This window comes from Saccopteryx bilineata, chromosome 1 (assembly GCF_036850765.1).
Source record: "Saccopteryx bilineata isolate mSacBil1 chromosome 1, mSacBil1_pri_phased_curated, whole genome shotgun sequence".
Classification (NCBI taxonomy): Eukaryota; Metazoa; Chordata; class Mammalia; order Chiroptera; family Emballonuridae; genus Saccopteryx; species Saccopteryx bilineata.
Window position 1 is genome coordinate 10,647,665 of NC_089490.1, and position 17,851 is coordinate 10,665,515.

The 17,851-nt window shown below is 52.2% G+C and overlaps 1 protein-coding gene and 1 long non-coding RNA gene across 2 annotated transcripts; both read right to left on the bottom strand.

The window, feature by feature from the left end:
* Nucleotides 1–440: 440 nt before the first annotated feature.
* LOC136326862 (heat shock 70 kDa protein 1-like) lies at nt 441–2,890 on the bottom strand. Its single transcript, XM_066263432.1, has one exon. The coding sequence runs from the start codon at nt 2,663–2,665 to the stop codon at nt 746–748; it is 1,920 nt and encodes a 639-aa protein (XP_066119529.1). The 5' UTR covers nt 2,666–2,890; the 3' UTR covers nt 441–745.
* A 3,771-nt stretch (nt 2,891–6,661) lies between these two features.
* Nucleotides 6,662–12,031, bottom strand: LOC136319765 (uncharacterized). Its single transcript, XR_010728206.1, has 2 exons — nt 11,857–12,031; nt 6,662–6,728 (listed from the first exon to the last, which is right to left on the bottom strand). It is a non-coding gene; the product is annotated as an uncharacterized lncRNA (long non-coding RNA).
* Nucleotides 12,032–17,851: the final 5,820 nt, after the last annotated feature.

Sequence of the window (17,851 nt, forward strand, 5' to 3'; positions counted from 1 at the left end):
GTACGAATCTGCAGCCCGTTTCTGTTTTCTCAGCTCCTATCTGTAACCTCAACAGAAGAACGGATGGCTAACGGGCCAGAAGTGGGTGCTGAAGCGCTGTGCACACTTAACTGTCCGGGAAGAAGCACACAGAAACCCCTCAACGTGGCCTTTAAACCACAGCAGCCTCTCCTGCCCAAACCCGGTCTGCTGCCTGTCCCTACCCAGACAAGTGAAAACTACCACAGGCCCCACCCAATCAAAGTGGTCCGTTACCTAGAATTTTGTTTGCTAACACGGATGTATTTTATCACCTAGAAATCCTCCCAACAAAAACAGCCGTAGTCAAGGCTGCTAACAACTGCACCTGCCTTGGGAAGTACTGTCCCTTTCAATCCACAGAAGGAATTCAGACGTCTCAGAAGAGTCCACTAGCCCTCCCGAATAGAAACAGACACACATTATTAACACTTTACTTTATTTTTCACTCATAATACACAAATTATGAAAAGTAAAAAAAATGCCATAACTTTTGGTGTGTTAAAAAAAAGTTGCACTGTATCTGATTTAAGAAAAATAACGAGACAATACTCTAAATTACGGAACATAATTGTTATGCAACAAGAAAAATAAACACAAACAACCTAAGTAGGCTACAAACTTTAAACTTAAAAACAGCAGAGAGCTGAAAGTAAAAAAAAAAATACAAAGGTCTTTGGGTGCTTTCCGTCTCAAAAACAAATACGAAAAAATAAGGAAGGACTTCCTAATCCACCTCCTCAATGGTGGGGCCGGAGCCTCCCTTAGGGGCCTGCGCCCCGAAGCCACCCGCCCCGGGGCCGCCCGCACCCTGGTACAGACCGCTGATGACGGGGTTACACACCTGCTCCAGCTCCTTCCTCTTGTGCTCAAACTCCTCCTTCTCCGCCAGCGTGTTGGCGTCCAGCCAGGAAATCACCTCCTGGCACTTGTCCAGCACCCGCTTCTTGTCCGCCTCGCTGATCTTGCCCCGCAGCCCCTCGTCCTCCACGGCACTCTTCATGTTGAAGGCGTACGACTCCAGCGCGTTCTTGGCCGCCACCCGTTCGCGCTGCACCTCGTCCTCCGCTTTGTAGCGCTCCGCCTCCCGCACCATGCGCTCGATCTCCTCCTTGCTCAGGCGGCCCTTGTCGTTGGTGATGGTGATCTTGTTGGCCTTGCCCGTGCTCTTGTCCAAGGCCGTGACGTTCAGGATGCCGTTGGCGTCGATGTCAAAGGTCACCTCGATCTGGGGCACGCCCCTGGGCGCCGGCGGGATGCCACTCAGCTCGAAGCGCCCCAGCAGGTTGTTGTCCTTGGTCATGGCCCTCTCGCCCTCGTACACCTGGATCAGCACCCCGGGCTGGTTGTCCGAGTAGGTGGTGAAGATCTGCGTCTGCTTCGTGGGGATGGTGGAGTTGCGCTTGATCAGGGCCGTCATCACGCCCCCGGCCGTCTCCAGACCCAGCGACAGGGGAGCCACGTCCAGCAGCAGCAGGTCCTGCACGTTCTCGGACTTGTCCCCCATCAGGATGGCCGCCTGCACCGCCGCCCCGTACGCCACCGCCTCGTCCGGGTTGATGCTCTTGTTGAGTTCGCGCCCGCTGAAGAAGTCCTGCAGCAGCTTCTGCACCTTGGGGATGCGCGTGGAGCCGCCCACCAGCACCAGGTCGTGGATCTGCGCCTTGTCCAGCTTGGCGTCGCGCAGGGCCTTCTCCACGGGCTCCAGGGTGCCCCGGAACAGGTCGGAGCACAGCTCCTCGAAGCGCGCCCGCGTGATGGACGTGTAGAAGTCGATGCCCTCGAACAGGGAGTCGATCTCCAGGCTGGCCTGCGTGCTGGACGACAGGGTCCTCTTGGCCCTCTCGCAGGCCGTGCGCAGCCGCCGCACGGCTCGCTTGTTCTGGCTGATGTCCTTCTTGTGCTTCCTCTTGAACTCCTCCACGAAGTGGCTCACCAGCCGGTTGTCAAAGTCCTCCCCTCCCAGGTGCGTGTCGCCGGCCGTGGCCTTCACCTCGAAGATGCCGTCGTCGATCGTCAGGATGGACACGTCGAACGTGCCCCCGCCCAGGTCGAAGATGAGCACGTTGCGCTCCCCCTTGCCCGTCCTGTCCAGCCCGTAGGCGATGGCGGCCGCCGTGGGCTCGTTGATGATCCTCAGCACGTTCAGCCCCGCGATCACCCCCGCGTCCTTGGTGGCCTGGCGCTGCGAGTCGTTGAAGTAGGCCGGCACGGTGATCACCGCGTTGGTCACCGGGTAGCCCAGGTACGCCTCGGCGATCTCCTTCATCTTGGTCAACACCATGGACGAGATCTCCTCGGGGTAGAACGCCTTGGTCTCCCCCTTGTAGCTCACCTGCACCTTGGGCTTGTCCGCGTCGCTGATCACCTGGAAAGGCCAGTGCTTCATGTCCGACTGTACCACCGCGTCGCCGAACTTGCGGCCGATCAGCCGCTTGGCGTCGAACACGGTGTTCTGCGGGTTCAGCGCCACCTGGTTCTTGGCCGCGTCCCCGATCAGCCGCTCCGTGTCGGTGAAGGCCACGTAGCTGGGGGTGGTGCGGTTGCCCTGGTCGTTGGCGATGATCTCCACCTTGCCGTGCTGGAACACCCCGACGCACGAGTAGGTGGTGCCCAGGTCGATGCCGATGGCCGTGGTTTTAGCCATGCCGCTGCCTTGTTCTCGCGCTGGGCGCTGAGAGGTTCGGGTCTCTTCTGAAAACCGCGGTCCGGGTCCGCGATGAGAACCTCGGTCCTTTCCGAAGCGGGAGACGGAACGCCGGGGCCGCAGAAGTTCTTCCTCGGCGGCTCGGGTCCGCGGAGGTTGCGTCCACGAACAATAGACAGAAGTGAGCTAGAGTGAGTCTAGTCGGCGGGATCGTTGTGGGTACCGGAGGCAGTTCGTATTTAATATTCTTCACCGAGTCCCGCCTCTTCCCCGCTCGCCCAATAACCGTACTCGGCTAGGCGGCGGGTCGGGAATGTTCTCGGGGGTTCGCTGTGCGTCCTGCCCCCCGGGCTTTCTCAGACCAATCAGCGCACTTGGTACCGCCCCTCCCAGAACTCTCCAGACTTTTCTTGGCTCCCGGGGAGGGGCTGGAGTCGGAAGGGGCGGAGGGCCGCCGGGAAGGCGGGGTTTAGACTCTACGCCCCGCCCCCCGTTTCAGTTCCCCCGCGACGCGGGCCCCAGCTACCTAGTGGAAATCGACCCAGAAGGGGCAGCTCTTGGCTCTAACATAGATCTGGGGCGGTGAGGGGTCCTGGGGCTGAAACTACTAATTTGATTTAACGTAGAAAATTTCTTGAAGAGGGTGGGGCGTGTGGGCCGAAGAGACTCTGATTGGACCTGGGCGCTGACGGACACGGCCCGTTGGGGCGGTTCGCCGAGGGTCCCCGCCGCCCGGGCTGCCCGAGGATCCCTTTGGCTGTTGGTGGCGTTTCCCGGCTTCTTTTTAAAACGGGGAGCAGTGAAGAGATCATGCACTATGGTTCTTGACATCCTGTTTAACCCACATGGACTATCTAGGAATGGGGATGCGGAGGGATCTGAATTTTGAGTAAGAAAAGCAATCAGGTAGACAGGCGGTCCTTAAACTGGAAGAAGGAAGGAGCTGGGTGGGGGGTCAGGGAGGGGACGAAGGGACGGAGCCTAGGGGCGGGGCGAGGAGAGAAGAGCGGAACCGCGGCGGCACTGCCCGCGCCCAGTCGCTCTCTTTGCCTCGGAGTGGCTCCTGCGTGGGGATGAGAACAGTTTTCCGTGAACCTTGCCCTAAAGCCTTTTGGCCTTTTTGCCTTCGCGATGCCTCCGGGTGGAGTAGGGAAAGGGTTAACCTCGGGGTCCCGAATGTGGCCTTCTGCCCTGTTCCTGCAACCCCTGGGATCCCCGCCATTTATTATTATTATTTTTTTATTTTTTAAACTTATTGATTTTAGCTCGAGAGAGAGACACACAGGAACGTGGAACTGTCCCTGTATGTGCCCTAATCAACTGGCAACTTCTGCGATTTGGGCGGATGCTCCAACTAGCTGAGCTATCGGACCGCCCGGGACTCGCAACTACTTCTTTGAGAGGGGCGGCGGGAAGAAGCGGGAAGCAGGAATAGTAGCTGCCTCCCCGATCTGCCTCGACCGGCAAGCCTCAGTGTTCCAGGTCCACCCTTGACCCACTGTGCCACCGCGGGTCAGGTCCCCTCACCACTGCTTTAAAATAAATGTGATGGAATGGTGAGTCAGCCAGGGAGGGGCCCAGACATTGTTCTTTTCTAACAGCCTCATGGCACTGCTGCTTGGCAGGTGGCCCGTTTTAAGCAAACAACCCCAGAATCACTGTAAGGTTGGAAGGGTTGGTGAGAACCAAGTTGTAGTTCCAGCTGATCTGAAACTTCAGCTCATTTGCATTACACATAATTCACCCACTTGCTTATTTTAGTCTACATTGCAACTCACTGCGCATTACCTGCAGACTGTTTTAAATACAACCACACTTGGTAACTTAATTTTTACCTTTTTCCTTCATCCTTTTGGGCAGGCAAGACCCCTTCTCAGGAGCTTGAAGTAAAAATATGAGGGACATTAAAGCAAAAATAAGGGGTTAACACTGCAGGAAAAAGACTTGGTGCTTTATTTATTTATTTTATTTTATTTTTTTCATTTTACAGAGACAGAGAGTGAGTCAGAGAGAGGGATAGACAGGGACAGACAGACAGAAATGGAGAGAGATGAGAAGCATCAATCATTAGTTTTTCATTGCGCGTGCAACACTCTAGTTGTTCATTGATTGCTCTCTCATATGTGCCTTGAGCGCGGGTCTTCAGCAGACCAAGTAACCCCTTGCTGGAGCCAGCGACCTTGGATTCAAGCTGGTGGGCTTTTTGCTCAAACCAGATGAACACACGCTAAAGCTGGCGACCTCGGGGTCTCGAACCTGTGTCCTCTGCATCCCAGTCCGACGCTCTATCCACTGCTCCACTGCCTGGTCAGGCAAGACTTGGTGCTTTATCCACCTTTTGTTTTTAAGCTCAATTTAGGGGGATTACATTGGTTAATAATATATAGGTTTCCCACTGCCAGGTAGCTCAGCCGCTTAGAGCACTGTCCTGGTACACCAAGGTTGCAGGTTCCATCCGGTCAGGGCACAATCAAGAATCAACCAATGATGCATAAATAAGTGGAAAAATATCAGATTGGTCTCTCTCTCTCTCTCTCTCTCTCTCTCTCCCCTCCCCCCCCCGCACACACACACCTTCCCTCCCTATCCCTTCCTCTCATTTTTTATTTTATTTTATTTATTGATTTAAGAGAGAGAGAGAGAAGATGGGAGAAGGGAGCAACACATAGTAGTTGCTTCTGGTATGTGCCTTGACCAGGCAAGTTATGGGTTTCAAACCAGGGACCTCAGTATTCCAGGTCGGTGCTCTATCCACTGTAGCACCACAGGTCAGACAACAATTGATTTTAGAAAGAGAGGAAGGGAGAGAAAGAAACATGGACCTGTTGTTCCACTTATTTATACATTCATTGTGTGATTCTTGTGTGTGCCCTGCCCGGGATCAAAATCCCAGCCTGGGCGTTATCAGCACATACTTGCAGGCCAGGGCAGGTATAGCATTTTTTTTTTATATCCTGCTGTAGCTCCCTAATGAATCACCTCCTTAATCTAATCAAACCAGTTAAACTTTAGAAATTTTCTATTTCTTAATACTATCTGGCTGGGAGTTCCCCAAACTTCCATCTTAGCCGCCCAGTGAATGAACACTTACAGACTCCTTTAACCTCCATCCCCTCCTCCACGCTTCCTGACCACCAGCAGCTACCCATGGCATTGGATTCTTCTCTCCTTCTTGCACTACACATGGGCATTTAAAAAAATTTTTTAAAGACTTTATACATTTTAGAGAGGAGAGAGAGAGAGAGAAGAGAAGAGAAGGGGGAAGGAGCAGGAGGAATCAGCCCCCACATGTGCCTGGACCAGGCAAGCCCAGGCGTCTGAACTGGTGGCCTCAGCGTTCCAGGACGCTTGATCCACTGCGCGGCCACAGGTCAGGCTCCACCTGTGCAGTTTGGACTGCTTCTTTGTTGGCTGGAAGCATAGGACATTGCTGTGTCCACTGTCTGGCCAGTAAACATGGTGATAGGGGCTCAGATCTGACTCCCATACTTCTGGGGTAGCAGAGAAAGATCCCCCAGGAATGCTGGTCTTCATGAATCAGACAGTCAACTACACACTACAACTTAACTACTGTTCGAGTTAAATCTCTGTAGATTGGTCTGGAAACCTAAGCACCTATGTTTGTTTTCCATTTCCTGACAAGAACAGGATCTCCCTGATTTAGTCTTTCCTTTCACACTGAGTACCCAAGGCAGAAACTTAGTCACAGGTTTAATAAGTGTGTAAGGTGACTATAAGAACCCCAAGGGATGTTGCAGAACTAGGACTTCATTAATTTGGGGATTTAGTTTGTGATATAATAAACATCCACATCAGCAGAAAGTTTTCAGTTTTTCCAATTTAAAAAAATTTATTTTTCCAAGAGAGAGGAGGGGAGATAGAGAGACAGACTCCCACATGTGCCCCGACCGGGATCCACCCGGCCATCCCCATCTGGGGCTGATGCTTTGTCCATCTGGGACCATGCTCGCAACTGAGCTGTTTCAGAGCCTGATGCCGGGGCTCCATGGAGCCATCCTCAGTGCCAATGGACAGTGCGCTCAGAACCAATCAAGCCATGGCTCTGGGAAGAGAAAAGAGAGAGAGAAGAGGGTGGGGCAGCGATGAAGAAGCAGATGGTCACTTCTCCTATGTGCCCTGACCAGAGGCAGATTAAGATTGGGTGAGGCCCCGGGTGCAGAAGATAATATTGGGCCGCCCTTTCAAAAAAGAGAGGGAAGCCTGACCAGGCGGTGGCACAGTGGATAGAGCGTCGGACTGGGATGCGGAGGACCCAGGTTCGAGACCCTGAGGTCTCCAGCTTGAGCGCAGGATCATCTGGTTTGAGCAAAAGCTCACCAGCTTGGAGCCAGGGTCACTGGCTCGAGCAAGGGGTTACTCGGTCTGCTGAAGGCCTGCGGTCAAAGCACATATGAGAAAGCAATCAATGAACTAAGGTGTTGCAACAAAAAACTGATGATTGATGCTTCTCATCTCTCTCTGTTTCTGTCCCTACCTATCCCTCTCTCTGACGCTCTCTCTCCGTAAAAAAAAAAAAAAAAAAATACAGGGAAAATAAAAATAGATGTTAACCATATTTTTAAATAAAAAAAAATATTATGTACTGTGTTGTTGTGAGTTGGGGGCGCAGAGAGAGAGAGAGATCAGAATAAATCATCAAGGACTAGCAAAGGACCACCGTTCGTTCAGGCAAATGGCCCCGAGTTTAGGTTGTGTCCTATTTTATTCACAAGACTTCAAAAAGCTTGTTTACTGAGAAATTGGCATGACATTAAGTGTAACTTTTACTTAAAGATACATGGAGTGCACCTGCAAGATAGCTTAGTAACAACATAGTATCAGAAAGCATTAATTGCTATTGCTTCTATGGTTCCCACAACATTTTTCTCCTTATCCGAAGGGATAACCTTGTAAGGTACAGAAATCTTATGAGAATGTTTTACTGAGAAAAAGCCCAGAAACTGCCTTCAGTCACATAGACCTGTTTCAGTGACCCACCTTCAAGTCACAAAACAATTCTCTTGGCAAAAAATTCTTTTCTTGTTGGCTGTGTTCCCATCCAAGGCCATGCAATGGGTTATTCCACTACAGTACTGTTAATGTTAAAATTGCATATATGAAACCAAACTTGGTGTCACTAGAAAAAAGTATAAAGTTGGGGTTTTGTGGGGCCCTTCAGAAGTCAGGGCCCAGGGTGCATGCCCAGTGAAGCCACCATTCAATCCGCCTCTGGCCCTAATCGGAAATCAAAACCAGCACTTCCATATGCTAGGCCAACGCTCTACCACTGAGCCAACTGACCAGGGCCCAGAAAGTCTTTATGAGTTTATATGAGCCAAACTGATGACATATGTTGGAGTGTAAGATTGCAAATGCTCTGGAGAATAGCAGTTTTGTAGCATATTTGATACATTAGAATCAAAGGAGTCCCAGGTTTGATTCCTGGTCAGGGCACACAGGAGAAGTGGCCATCTGCTTCTCCACGCCTGCCCCTTACTCTCTTCTCTCTCTTCCTCGCCTGCAGCCATGGCTCGATTGCTCCCAGCACATCGGCCCCAGGCGCTAAGGATGGCTCTGTGGATCCTCCACCTCAGCTGCTAAAAATAGCTCAGTTGTGAGCCTGGCCCTAGATGGGCAGAGCATCGGCCCCACACGGGCTAGCTGGGTGGATCTCTGTCGGGGTACATGCGGGAGTGTGTCTCTGTCCCCGTCCTCTCATTTGTAAAAGAAAAAAGGAATCAAAGGAGAAGACCTAAGAAAGATGCATGAAATCCACTGGTAGTAAAGTAAGGAGACAGGACAAAGCATGGGGTGAGGGAGAAGCAAAATGGAACTTGGAATGGTGAACACACAATACCATATACATATAATGTATTATAGAATAGTATACCTAAAACCTATATCTTTTTTTTTTTTTTTGTATTTTTCTGAAGTTGGAAACTGGGAGGCAGTCAGACAGACTCCCGCATGCGCCCGACCGGGATCCACCCGGCACGCCAACCAGGGGGCAATGCTCTGCCCATCCGGGGCGTTGCTCTGTTGCAACCAGAGCCGTTCTAGTGCCTGAGGCAGAGGCCATGGAGCCATCCTCAGCTACCGGGCCAACTTTGCTCCAATGGAGCTTTGGCTGTGGGAGGGGAAGAAAGAGACAGAGAGGAAGGAGAGGGGGAGGGGTGGGGAAGCAGATAGGTGCTTTTCCTGTGTGCCCTGGCCAGGAATCGAACCCAGGACTCCTGCACACCAGGCCGATGCTCTACCACTGAGCAAACCGGCCAGGGCCTGAAACCTATATCATTTTATTAACCAATGTTACCCCTTAAAGCAAAATGGAGAAACAGATAGTTTTACATTGGTGGGTACTGGATAGTTACTAACATTACAGCGCATAGAGATGGTATGGGAAATCAAGATCACAATGAGGGATTCTCTGGTCTCATGCTCTAGTAACCTTATGCTCTGATGCGGGGGGGGGGGGGGTGCGACTTCCAGGGCTAGGAAAAGAAAATCACTGACATTTCAAAGGTATGTCAGCTTAGATGTATAAGAACAGTGGACAGAGCTCACTTAAGGTGGAGACTGGCATTTGCTAAGAAAGCTATCGGCTGAGACATGACTACCCACTATGACCTGCCCAGTTGGGAATTTCTGATCACACCATCCTGTGTAGTTATTTTGGTCAGTAAACTTGTCAGGCCTGTCATAGGGCCCCCTGAGCATGTCAGGCTTAGTGCATAGCCCCTTTTTCTTTTTCTATTTTTACTCAGTAAGAGTAGGGGAGGCAGAGACACTCCTGCAGGCACGCTAACCCGGTTCCACATGGCAAGCCCACTAGGGGGAGATGCTCTCTGCCCATCTAGGGTGTTGCTCTGTTGCTCAGCAACTGAGCTCTTCTTAGCGCCTGAGGGTGGAGGCCATGGAGCCATCCTCAGTGCCCAGGGCCAACTCACTCCAATGGAGCCATGGCTGTAGGAGTGGAAAAGAGAGAGAGAGAGAAGCGAGAGGGGCAGTGGTGAAGAAGCAGATAGGCTCTTCTGTGTGCTCTGACGGGTAATCAAAACCAGGACATCTACATGCCAGGACAACACTCTATCCACTGGACAACTTGGCCCCAGCTACAGGCTAGCTATTTTTTTTTTAAAGAGAGAGAAAGCAAGAGAGATGAGAAGCATCAACTTATAGTTGTGTCACCTTGGTTGTTCATTGATTGCTTCTTTTTTTTTTTTTTTTTGTATTTTTCTGAAGCTGGAAAGGGGGAGAGACAGTCGGACAGACTCCCACATGCGCCCGACCAGGTTCCACCCGGCACACCCACCAGGGGCGAAGCTCTGCCCACCAGGGGGTGATGTTCTGCCCCTCCTGGGCGTCACTCTGCTGCAACCAGAGCCACTCTAGCGCCTGGGGCAGAGGCCAAGGAGCCATCCCCAGCGCCCGGGCCATCTTTGCTCCAATGGAGCCTTTGGCTGCGGGAGGGGAAGAGAGAGACAGAGAGGAAGGACGGGGTGGGGGTGGAGAAGCAAATGGGCGCTTCTCCTATGTGCCCTGGCTGGGAATCGAACCCGGGTCCCCCGCACGCCAGGCCGAAGCTCTACCGCTGAGCCAACCGGCCAGGGCTGATTGCTTCTTATATTTGCTTTGATGTGGGGTTTCCAGCTCAGCCAGTGACACCTTGCTCAAGGCAGTGACCTTGGGCCCAAGCCAGCGACCACAGGATCATCATGTCGATGATCCCACACTCAAGCGGGCAAGCCTGCGTAGAGCCAAGCATTTTTAAGCACCAAGTGGCAAGAGCTTCAATGACTTGGGACCTCTGGATTTCAGGCAGCATGGGGGTGGGAGGAACCTGGGTAAGGGAAGAAGTGAGTTTGCATCCAGAATATAGTTCCCATTGAAGCTGTTTCCTTAATAACGGGGCACTTGTGCTTGACCTGTGGTGGCCCAGTGGATGAAGTGTCCACCTGGAATGCTGAGGTGGCCATTTGGAAACCCTAAGCTTGCCCTGTCAAGGCACGCATGGGAAGCACCCTTTCTCTCTCTCCCCAACTCTAAAATGAATAAATAAAATCTAAGAAAATATTGATATAATAATCAATAATGGAATACTTGTAAGTTAACTAAACTATACAAGACTGTATCTCTAAAGTAGAATTAACTACTGTCATAGGTTGGCAGCCACAGGATCGGTGGGATTATAAGGCCTTGGTTTAGTGGCGGTGACAGTGCTGCATACTTGCTGCCTTCTCCCCTGTGTTGGGGTCGGTACTCTCCCGTCTGACCTCTCCATCATTGGTACTGAGGGGCTTTCAAAGCTAGGGTACTACTAGCACTATGGCATTACCTTTGGTTTAGGGTAGAAACCACTTTAGGATTTCTAGGTAGAGGACATTCAGCCGAACCTTTTCACTTTCAAAGAGGAGCGCAACGGGTCAGCGATGTGGTTTAATCACACAGGTAATTATAGAACCAGTGATCAACCTACAGCCCTCATACTTCCCAGCTGGAATCCTCCCAATGGTGTCATTCTCTAAAAACGGCCCCAAACGAAAGGAGTGAAAAGTGATGATCAGAGATGTGCCCCCCAGCGGCACCATGGGGCTGTGTGACCAGCCAGGTCTCCCCCTCCTGCAGCCGCCTCCGCCGGGGGTGTGGGACCACCACCACGGCCACCAGCTCCCATCCTTCCAGCTTCCCCCAAGCCCCGCCCCCTCCCCCCAAAACGGACTGTTGGGTTGGAAAGAGGGGAAAGAAAGGGAGTGCGGAATGGCAGGTGGCACGGAGTTCACGAGCCTTCTGGATATTAAAGGTAGAGCCGTGGCCCTGGCCGGTTGGCTCAGTGGTAGAGCGTCGGCCTGGCGCGCAGGAGTCCCGGGTTCGATTCCCGGCTAGGGCACACAGGAGACGTGCCCACCTGCTTCTCCACCCCTCCCCCTCTCCTTCCTCTCTGTCTCTCTCTTCCCCTCCCGCAGCGGAGGCTCCACTGGAGCAAAGATGGCCCGGGCGCTGGGGATGGTTCTGTGGCCTCTGCCTCAGGCGCTAGAGTGGCTCTGGTTGAAACAGAGCACCGCTCCCTGGTGGGCATGCTGGGTGGATCCCAGTCGGGCGCAGGTGGGAGTCTGACTGCCTCCCCGTTTCCAACTTCAGAAAAATATAAAAATAAATAAATAAATAAAAATAAATAAAGGTAGAGCCGTTACCAGGCTTGATGTTTTAGGGCGGGTCTCGGGGCTAGGGTGTCTTGCGTGGGGCAGTTTGTTGAGGCGTGTTCTCGGTCAGTCCCCACCTTCGAGCCTAGAAAACTCCAGAAATTTCTGGGCTGAGCACGAACCGGGAGGCAGCCTGAGCCAAACAAGACCCCGGCGGAGAGGGGCGGGGCCGAGACGGCGGGAGTGGCGGGCCTGTGGGGGGCGGGGCTTGGCGGGGGCGGGGTCTGTCCGAGGCCGGGCCCCAAGGGGCCTGGGGTCCTGGTGCCGAGACCTGGGGCCTGGCGGGGACGAGGCCAGACCGCACCCGGGGGCCTGGGGGCCTGGCGGGCGTGCTGCCGAGCAGGGCGGGAGCTGGGGGCCCGGCAGGGGCGGCGCCTGTTCACGGCCCGGGGCCTGGGGGTCTGCCACAGCGGGGGACCTAGGGTGGCGGCAGAGGTTCCTGGCGGCCTTGGGCGATATGTGATTGTTTCTTTTCAAAACGTGATTAAAGGAGGAAAGAAACAAAAAACCTTAAATTTTCTCGCACTGGCTAATGTAATTCGTACAACTGAGCCAGAGGAATCGGGAGGCCTAGCGGAGAAGGGACGGTCCCCTCAGTCCCCCGGGAACGCACCAGGCTGAGACTGGGATGGGCGACCGGTGGGGGCCTCGTGGCTTCTCCCTGCCGCCACCTCGCTCCCTCGTCCCTCTCGTCGGGCCCTTGGGAGGGGTCAAGAGGTCGTAGACCCTCGGGAGTGATTCTCGTCTTCGGGACTCCCTTTAATGAGCGGTGCTAGGAGGGGGACCCACGGTTGCAGTTGCGGTTCCCACTGAACTGCACCGGATACCTTGAAGGGGTGACCCGAGGGGCCTTATTGAGGGTGATCGATTAGTGTGAGGGATGATAGTTACCGGTCCTTATACCTAATGATCGCCACCTTAAAAGTCGCCAATATTGGCTCTGCACCTGAAATGACCCCATTTCTTTTAACCAAGAATCCAACTTCTCTCACATTTGTCAAGGAACTTTTTGTGTTGTTTGGTATCGTTTCTGCATTTTTGATGACAAAACCGTGTTAAAACACCAGGACTAACATAGCTATGTAGGTTAGTAATAAGGCAATACCTGAGGTTAAAAAGGCCATGAGCCTGGCCTGTGATGGTGCGATGGATGGAGCATGGACCAGGAATGTTAAGGTCCCCCGTCAAGGCGCATAGGACAAGCAACAGTGAACAACTAAACTGAAGCAACTAAGAGTTAATACTTCTCAATCTCCTCCAACTCCTCTCTATGTAAAATCAATACAGTCTTTTTAAAAAGCCCCACGGCCTGACCAGGCGGTGGCGCAGTGGATAGAGCATTGGAATGGGACGCAGAGGACCCAGGTTTGAAACTCGGGGGCACTGGCTGAGCGTGGGCTCATGTAGTTTGAGCAAGGCTCAACAGCTTGATCCCAAGGTCGCTGCCTTGAGCAACGGCTCACTTGGTCTGCTGTAGCCCCCTAACCCCCATCCTGTCAAGGCATATATGAGAAAGCAATCACTGAACAACTAAGGTGCCGCAACAAAGAATTGATGCTTCTCCTCTCCCTTCCTGTCTGTCTCTCTGTCACACACACACACACACACACACACACACACACACACCACAAACCCTGCCTGACTCTGCCTGATTTAGAGCATCATCTTGAAGTGCAAGTGCAGAGGTTTCATTCCAGTCAAGGCACAGACAGGAACCAATTGATGATGTTCCTGTCTCTAAAATAAACATTAAATTAAAAATAAACAAAAACAGTGAATCCAGCCTTGTTACCACAACTGCCTACCTTCTGAGGGCTGGTATAGGGAGTTAGGTGGCATTGGGATCATCAGGGAAGCTACTTAATTTTTTTAATTTTTTTTCTGAAGTGAGAAGCAGGGAGGCAGGCAGAGAGACTCCAGCATGCGCCTGACTGGGATCCACCCTGAATGACCACCAGGGGCAATACTCTGCCCATTTGGAGAGTTGCTCCGTTCCAACCTGAGCCACTCTAGTGCCTGTGGTGGAGACCTTGAGACATCCTCAGTGTTCTGGCCAACTTTGCTGCAGTGGAGCCTTGGCTGTGGGAGGGGAAGATAGAGACAGAGAGGAAGGAGAGGGGGAGGGGTGGAGAAGCTGATAGAGCTTGCCCCGGCCGGGAATCGAACCCAGGACTTCCACACGCCAGGTTTACGCTCTACTACTGAGCCAGCTGAGACAGGGCCAAAGCTCCTCAGTTTTTAAAAATTGTTCCAACAAGCCCTGGCCGGTTGGCTCAGCGGTAGAGCGTCGGCCTAGCGTGCGGAGGACCCGGGTTCGATTCCCGGCCAGGGAACACAGGAGAAGCGCCCATTTGCTTCTCCACCCCTCCGCCGCGCTTTCCTCTCTGTCTCTCTCTTCCCCTCCCGCAGCCAAGGCTCCATTGGAGCAAAGATGGCCCGGGCGCTGGGGATGGCTCTGTGGCCTCTGCCTCAGGCGCTAGAGTGGCTCTGGTCGCAACATGGCGACGCCCAGGATGGGCAGAGCATCGCCCCCTGGAGGGCAGAGCATCGCCCCTGATGGGCGTGCCGGTTGGATCCCGGTCGGGCGCATGCGGGAGTCTGTCTGACTGTCTCTCCCTGTTTCCAAGCTTAAGAAAAATGAAAAAACAAAAAAAACAAAACAAAAACAAAAAAATTGTTCCAACAGCCTGAGCTGTGGTGGCACAGTGGATAAAGCATCCAGGGCTTGCCTGGTCCAGCCACAGACCCAAGAGTTTATGCTTCCAACTCCTCCACCCCTGCACTTTCATTTCTTTCTTTCTCTCTCCTCTCTAAAAAACCCAATAAAATATATTTTTTTAAAAATTGTTCCATCACGCCTGACCTGTGGTGGCGCAGTGGATAAAGCGTCGACCTGGAAATGCTGAGGTCGCCGGTTCGAAACCCTGGGCTTGCCTGGTCAAGGCACATATGGGAGTTGATGCTTCCAGCTCCTCCCCCCTTCTCTCTCTCTGTCTCTCTCTCCTCTCTCCCTCTCTCTCTCCTCTTTAAAAATGAATAAATAAATAAAATTTTAAAAAAAATTACTTGCTCTTTATTTAAAAAAAAAAAATTGTTCCATCACTTGCAATTACTTTTTTCTTGAGGCAGCGCCCCTATCACAGACTTCCATTTGCATCCCTAACCGTCACTCCTCCTGGATGGTACTGCATTCTCTCTGCTAGTTCTGCAGTGCTCTCAGCCTGATCTTCCTGAGCTGACAGAGTGACTATTTTCAAAGTGCTCTGTGCAAGGAAACGCAGGCAATGACATTTTATATTTCTTGTTTTAAGAAGAGGAGGGGAGATAGTGACCCAGATTCCTGCATGCACTGAGAGAGACCAACAGAGATTCCCAGAGATCCACCTGGCAACCTGTCTGGAGCCAATGCTCAACAGAGCTAGTTTTAGCACCTGAGGCTGACACTGGGACCAATGGAGTTATCCTCAACGCACAACTGGGGCCCACACTGGAACCACTGGCTGAGGGAGGAGAAGAGGGAGAAGGGAGAGGGAGGAGAAGAGAAGCAGATAGTCACTTCTCCTGTGTGCCCTGACCAGGAATCGAACCTGGGACATCCATATGCCTGGGCGATGCTCTAGCCTCTGAGCTAACCGGCCAGAGCACATTTTATATTTCTTTTTTTTTTAATTTTTTAATCTTTTAAATTTTATTTATTCATTTCAGAGAAGAGAGAGAGAGAGAGAGAGAGAGAAGGTGGGGAGGAGCAGGAAGCATCAACTCCCATATGTGCCTTGACCAGGCAAGCCCAGGGTTTCAAACCAGCAACCTCAGCATTCCAGGTCAATGCTTATCCACTGCGCCACCACGGGTCAGGCCACATTTTATATTTCTTAATAAAATACCCAGCCAATAACCTTACTTATCTAGCAATTGGAACTATTTTTTTCCAAGATTATTTTAGATCCCGTAAGTTCTATTTTCATTTTTTTTTTTTTTTTGTATTTTTCTGAAGTTGGAAACAGGGAGGCAGTCAGACAGACTCCCGCATGCACCCGACCGGGATCCACCTAGCACGCCCACTAGGGGGCGATACTCTGCCCATCTGGGGCGTCGCTCTGTTGCATCCAGAGCCATTCTAGTGCCTGAGGCAGAGGCCATGGAGCCGTCCTCAGCGCCCGGGCCAACTTTGCTCCAATGGAGCCTTGGCTGCGGGAGGGGAAGAGAGAGACAGAGAGGAAGGAGAGGGGGAGGGGTGGAGAAGCAGATGGGCACGTCTCCTGTGTACCCTGGCCGGGAATCAAACCCGGGCCTCCTGCACGCCAGGCCAATGCTCTACCATTGAGCCAACCAGCCAGGGCTTATTTATTTTCTTTCTTTAACAATTTTATTTATTGACTTGAAAGAGAGGAGAGAAGGGGGAGTGGGAAGTATCAACTCACAGTAGTTGCTTCACATCTGTGCCTTCCCCAGGCGAGCCCAGGGTTTCAGACCAGTGACGACCGCAGCCCTCCAGGTCGACGCTTTATCCACTGACCCAGCTCAGGTTCTTTCTTTTTTTCACAAATATTTATTAGCATTCATTTTTCCCGTTACTTTCTTTTTTAAATGTTTATTGTATTGTTTTAGAAAGAGAGAAAGGAAGGGAGAGAGACACAAGGACATCAATCCGCTCCTGTATGTGCCCTGACCAGGGATCGAACCCGCAACCTCTGTACTTTGGGACAGTGCTCTAACTAACTGAGCTATACAGCCAGGGCATTTCTTTTTTATTTTTCTTAAGACTTTATTTATTCATTTTAGAGAGAAGTGAGACAGGGCAGAGGGGAGAGAGAAAATGAAGGGGGGAGGAACAGGAAGCATGAACTCCCATATGTGCCTTAACCAGGCAAACCCAGGGCCTTGAACCAGCAACCTCAGCGTTCCAGGTTGATGCTTCATCCACTGTGCCATCACAGGTCAGGCGGCTATTTCTTCATAAAGAATTGGTAGGTGGCCCTGGCCGGTTGGCTCAGCGGTAGAGCGTCGGCTTAGCGTGCGGAGGACCCAGGTTCGATTCCCGGCCAGGGCACACAGGAGAAGTGCCCATTTGCTTCTCCACCCCTCCCCCTCTCTTTCCTCTCTGTCTCTCTCTTCCCCTCCCGCAGCCAAGGCTCCATTGGAGCAAAGTTGGCCCAGGTGCTGGGGATGGCTCTATGGCCTCTGCCTCAGGCGCTGCAGTGGCTCTGGTCGCAACATGGCGGCGCCCAGGATGGGCAGAGCATCGCCCCCTGGTGGGCGTGCCGGGTGGATCCCGGTCGGGCGCATGCGGGAGTCTGTCTCTCCCTGTTTCCAGCTTCAGAAAAATGCAAAAAAAAAAAAAAGAGAATTGGTAGGTCCTGGCCAATCTCCATCCTTTTCCACCTCCCCTCCCCCCTCCCCCCCCAGTAGTGACAGTGACTGCTGGCTTGCAGAGTCACTGTTATCAGCAGGTGACTGCTGGTCCTGCAGCTCTAAGGGTCCTGTAGCAAATGCACAGCCCAGTGAAGACTGATTTTTAAATTTTTTATTTTATTTTATTTTATTTTATTTTTTACAGAGACAGAGAGTGAGTCAGAGAGAAGGATAGACAGGGACAGACAGACAGGAGTGGAGAGAGATGAGAAGCATCAATCATTAGTTTTTCATTGCGTGTTGCAACACCTTAGTTGTTCATTGATTGCTTTCGCACATGTGCCTTGACCGCGGGCCTTCAGCAGACCAAGTAACCCCTTGCTGGAGCCAGCGACCTTGGGTCCAAGCTGGTGAGCCTTGCTCAAACCAGATGAACCCAGGCTCAAGCTGGTGACCTCGGGGTCTCGAACCTGGGTCCTTCCGAATCCCAGTCCGATGCTCTATCCACTGCGCCACCGCCTGGTCAGGCAAGACTGATTTTTGTTGTGGCTAAATCCACTATGCTACAGTTCAATTATCTTTTTTTAAAATTATTTTTATTTTTTCATTTCAGAGGAGAGAGAGAGAGAGAAGA

Excerpts from the sequence above, each read along its gene's own strand:
- LOC136326862 (XM_066263432.1), bottom strand. The coding sequence starts at position 2,665 with ATGGCTAAAACCACGGCCATCGGCATCGACCTGGGCACCACCTACTCG.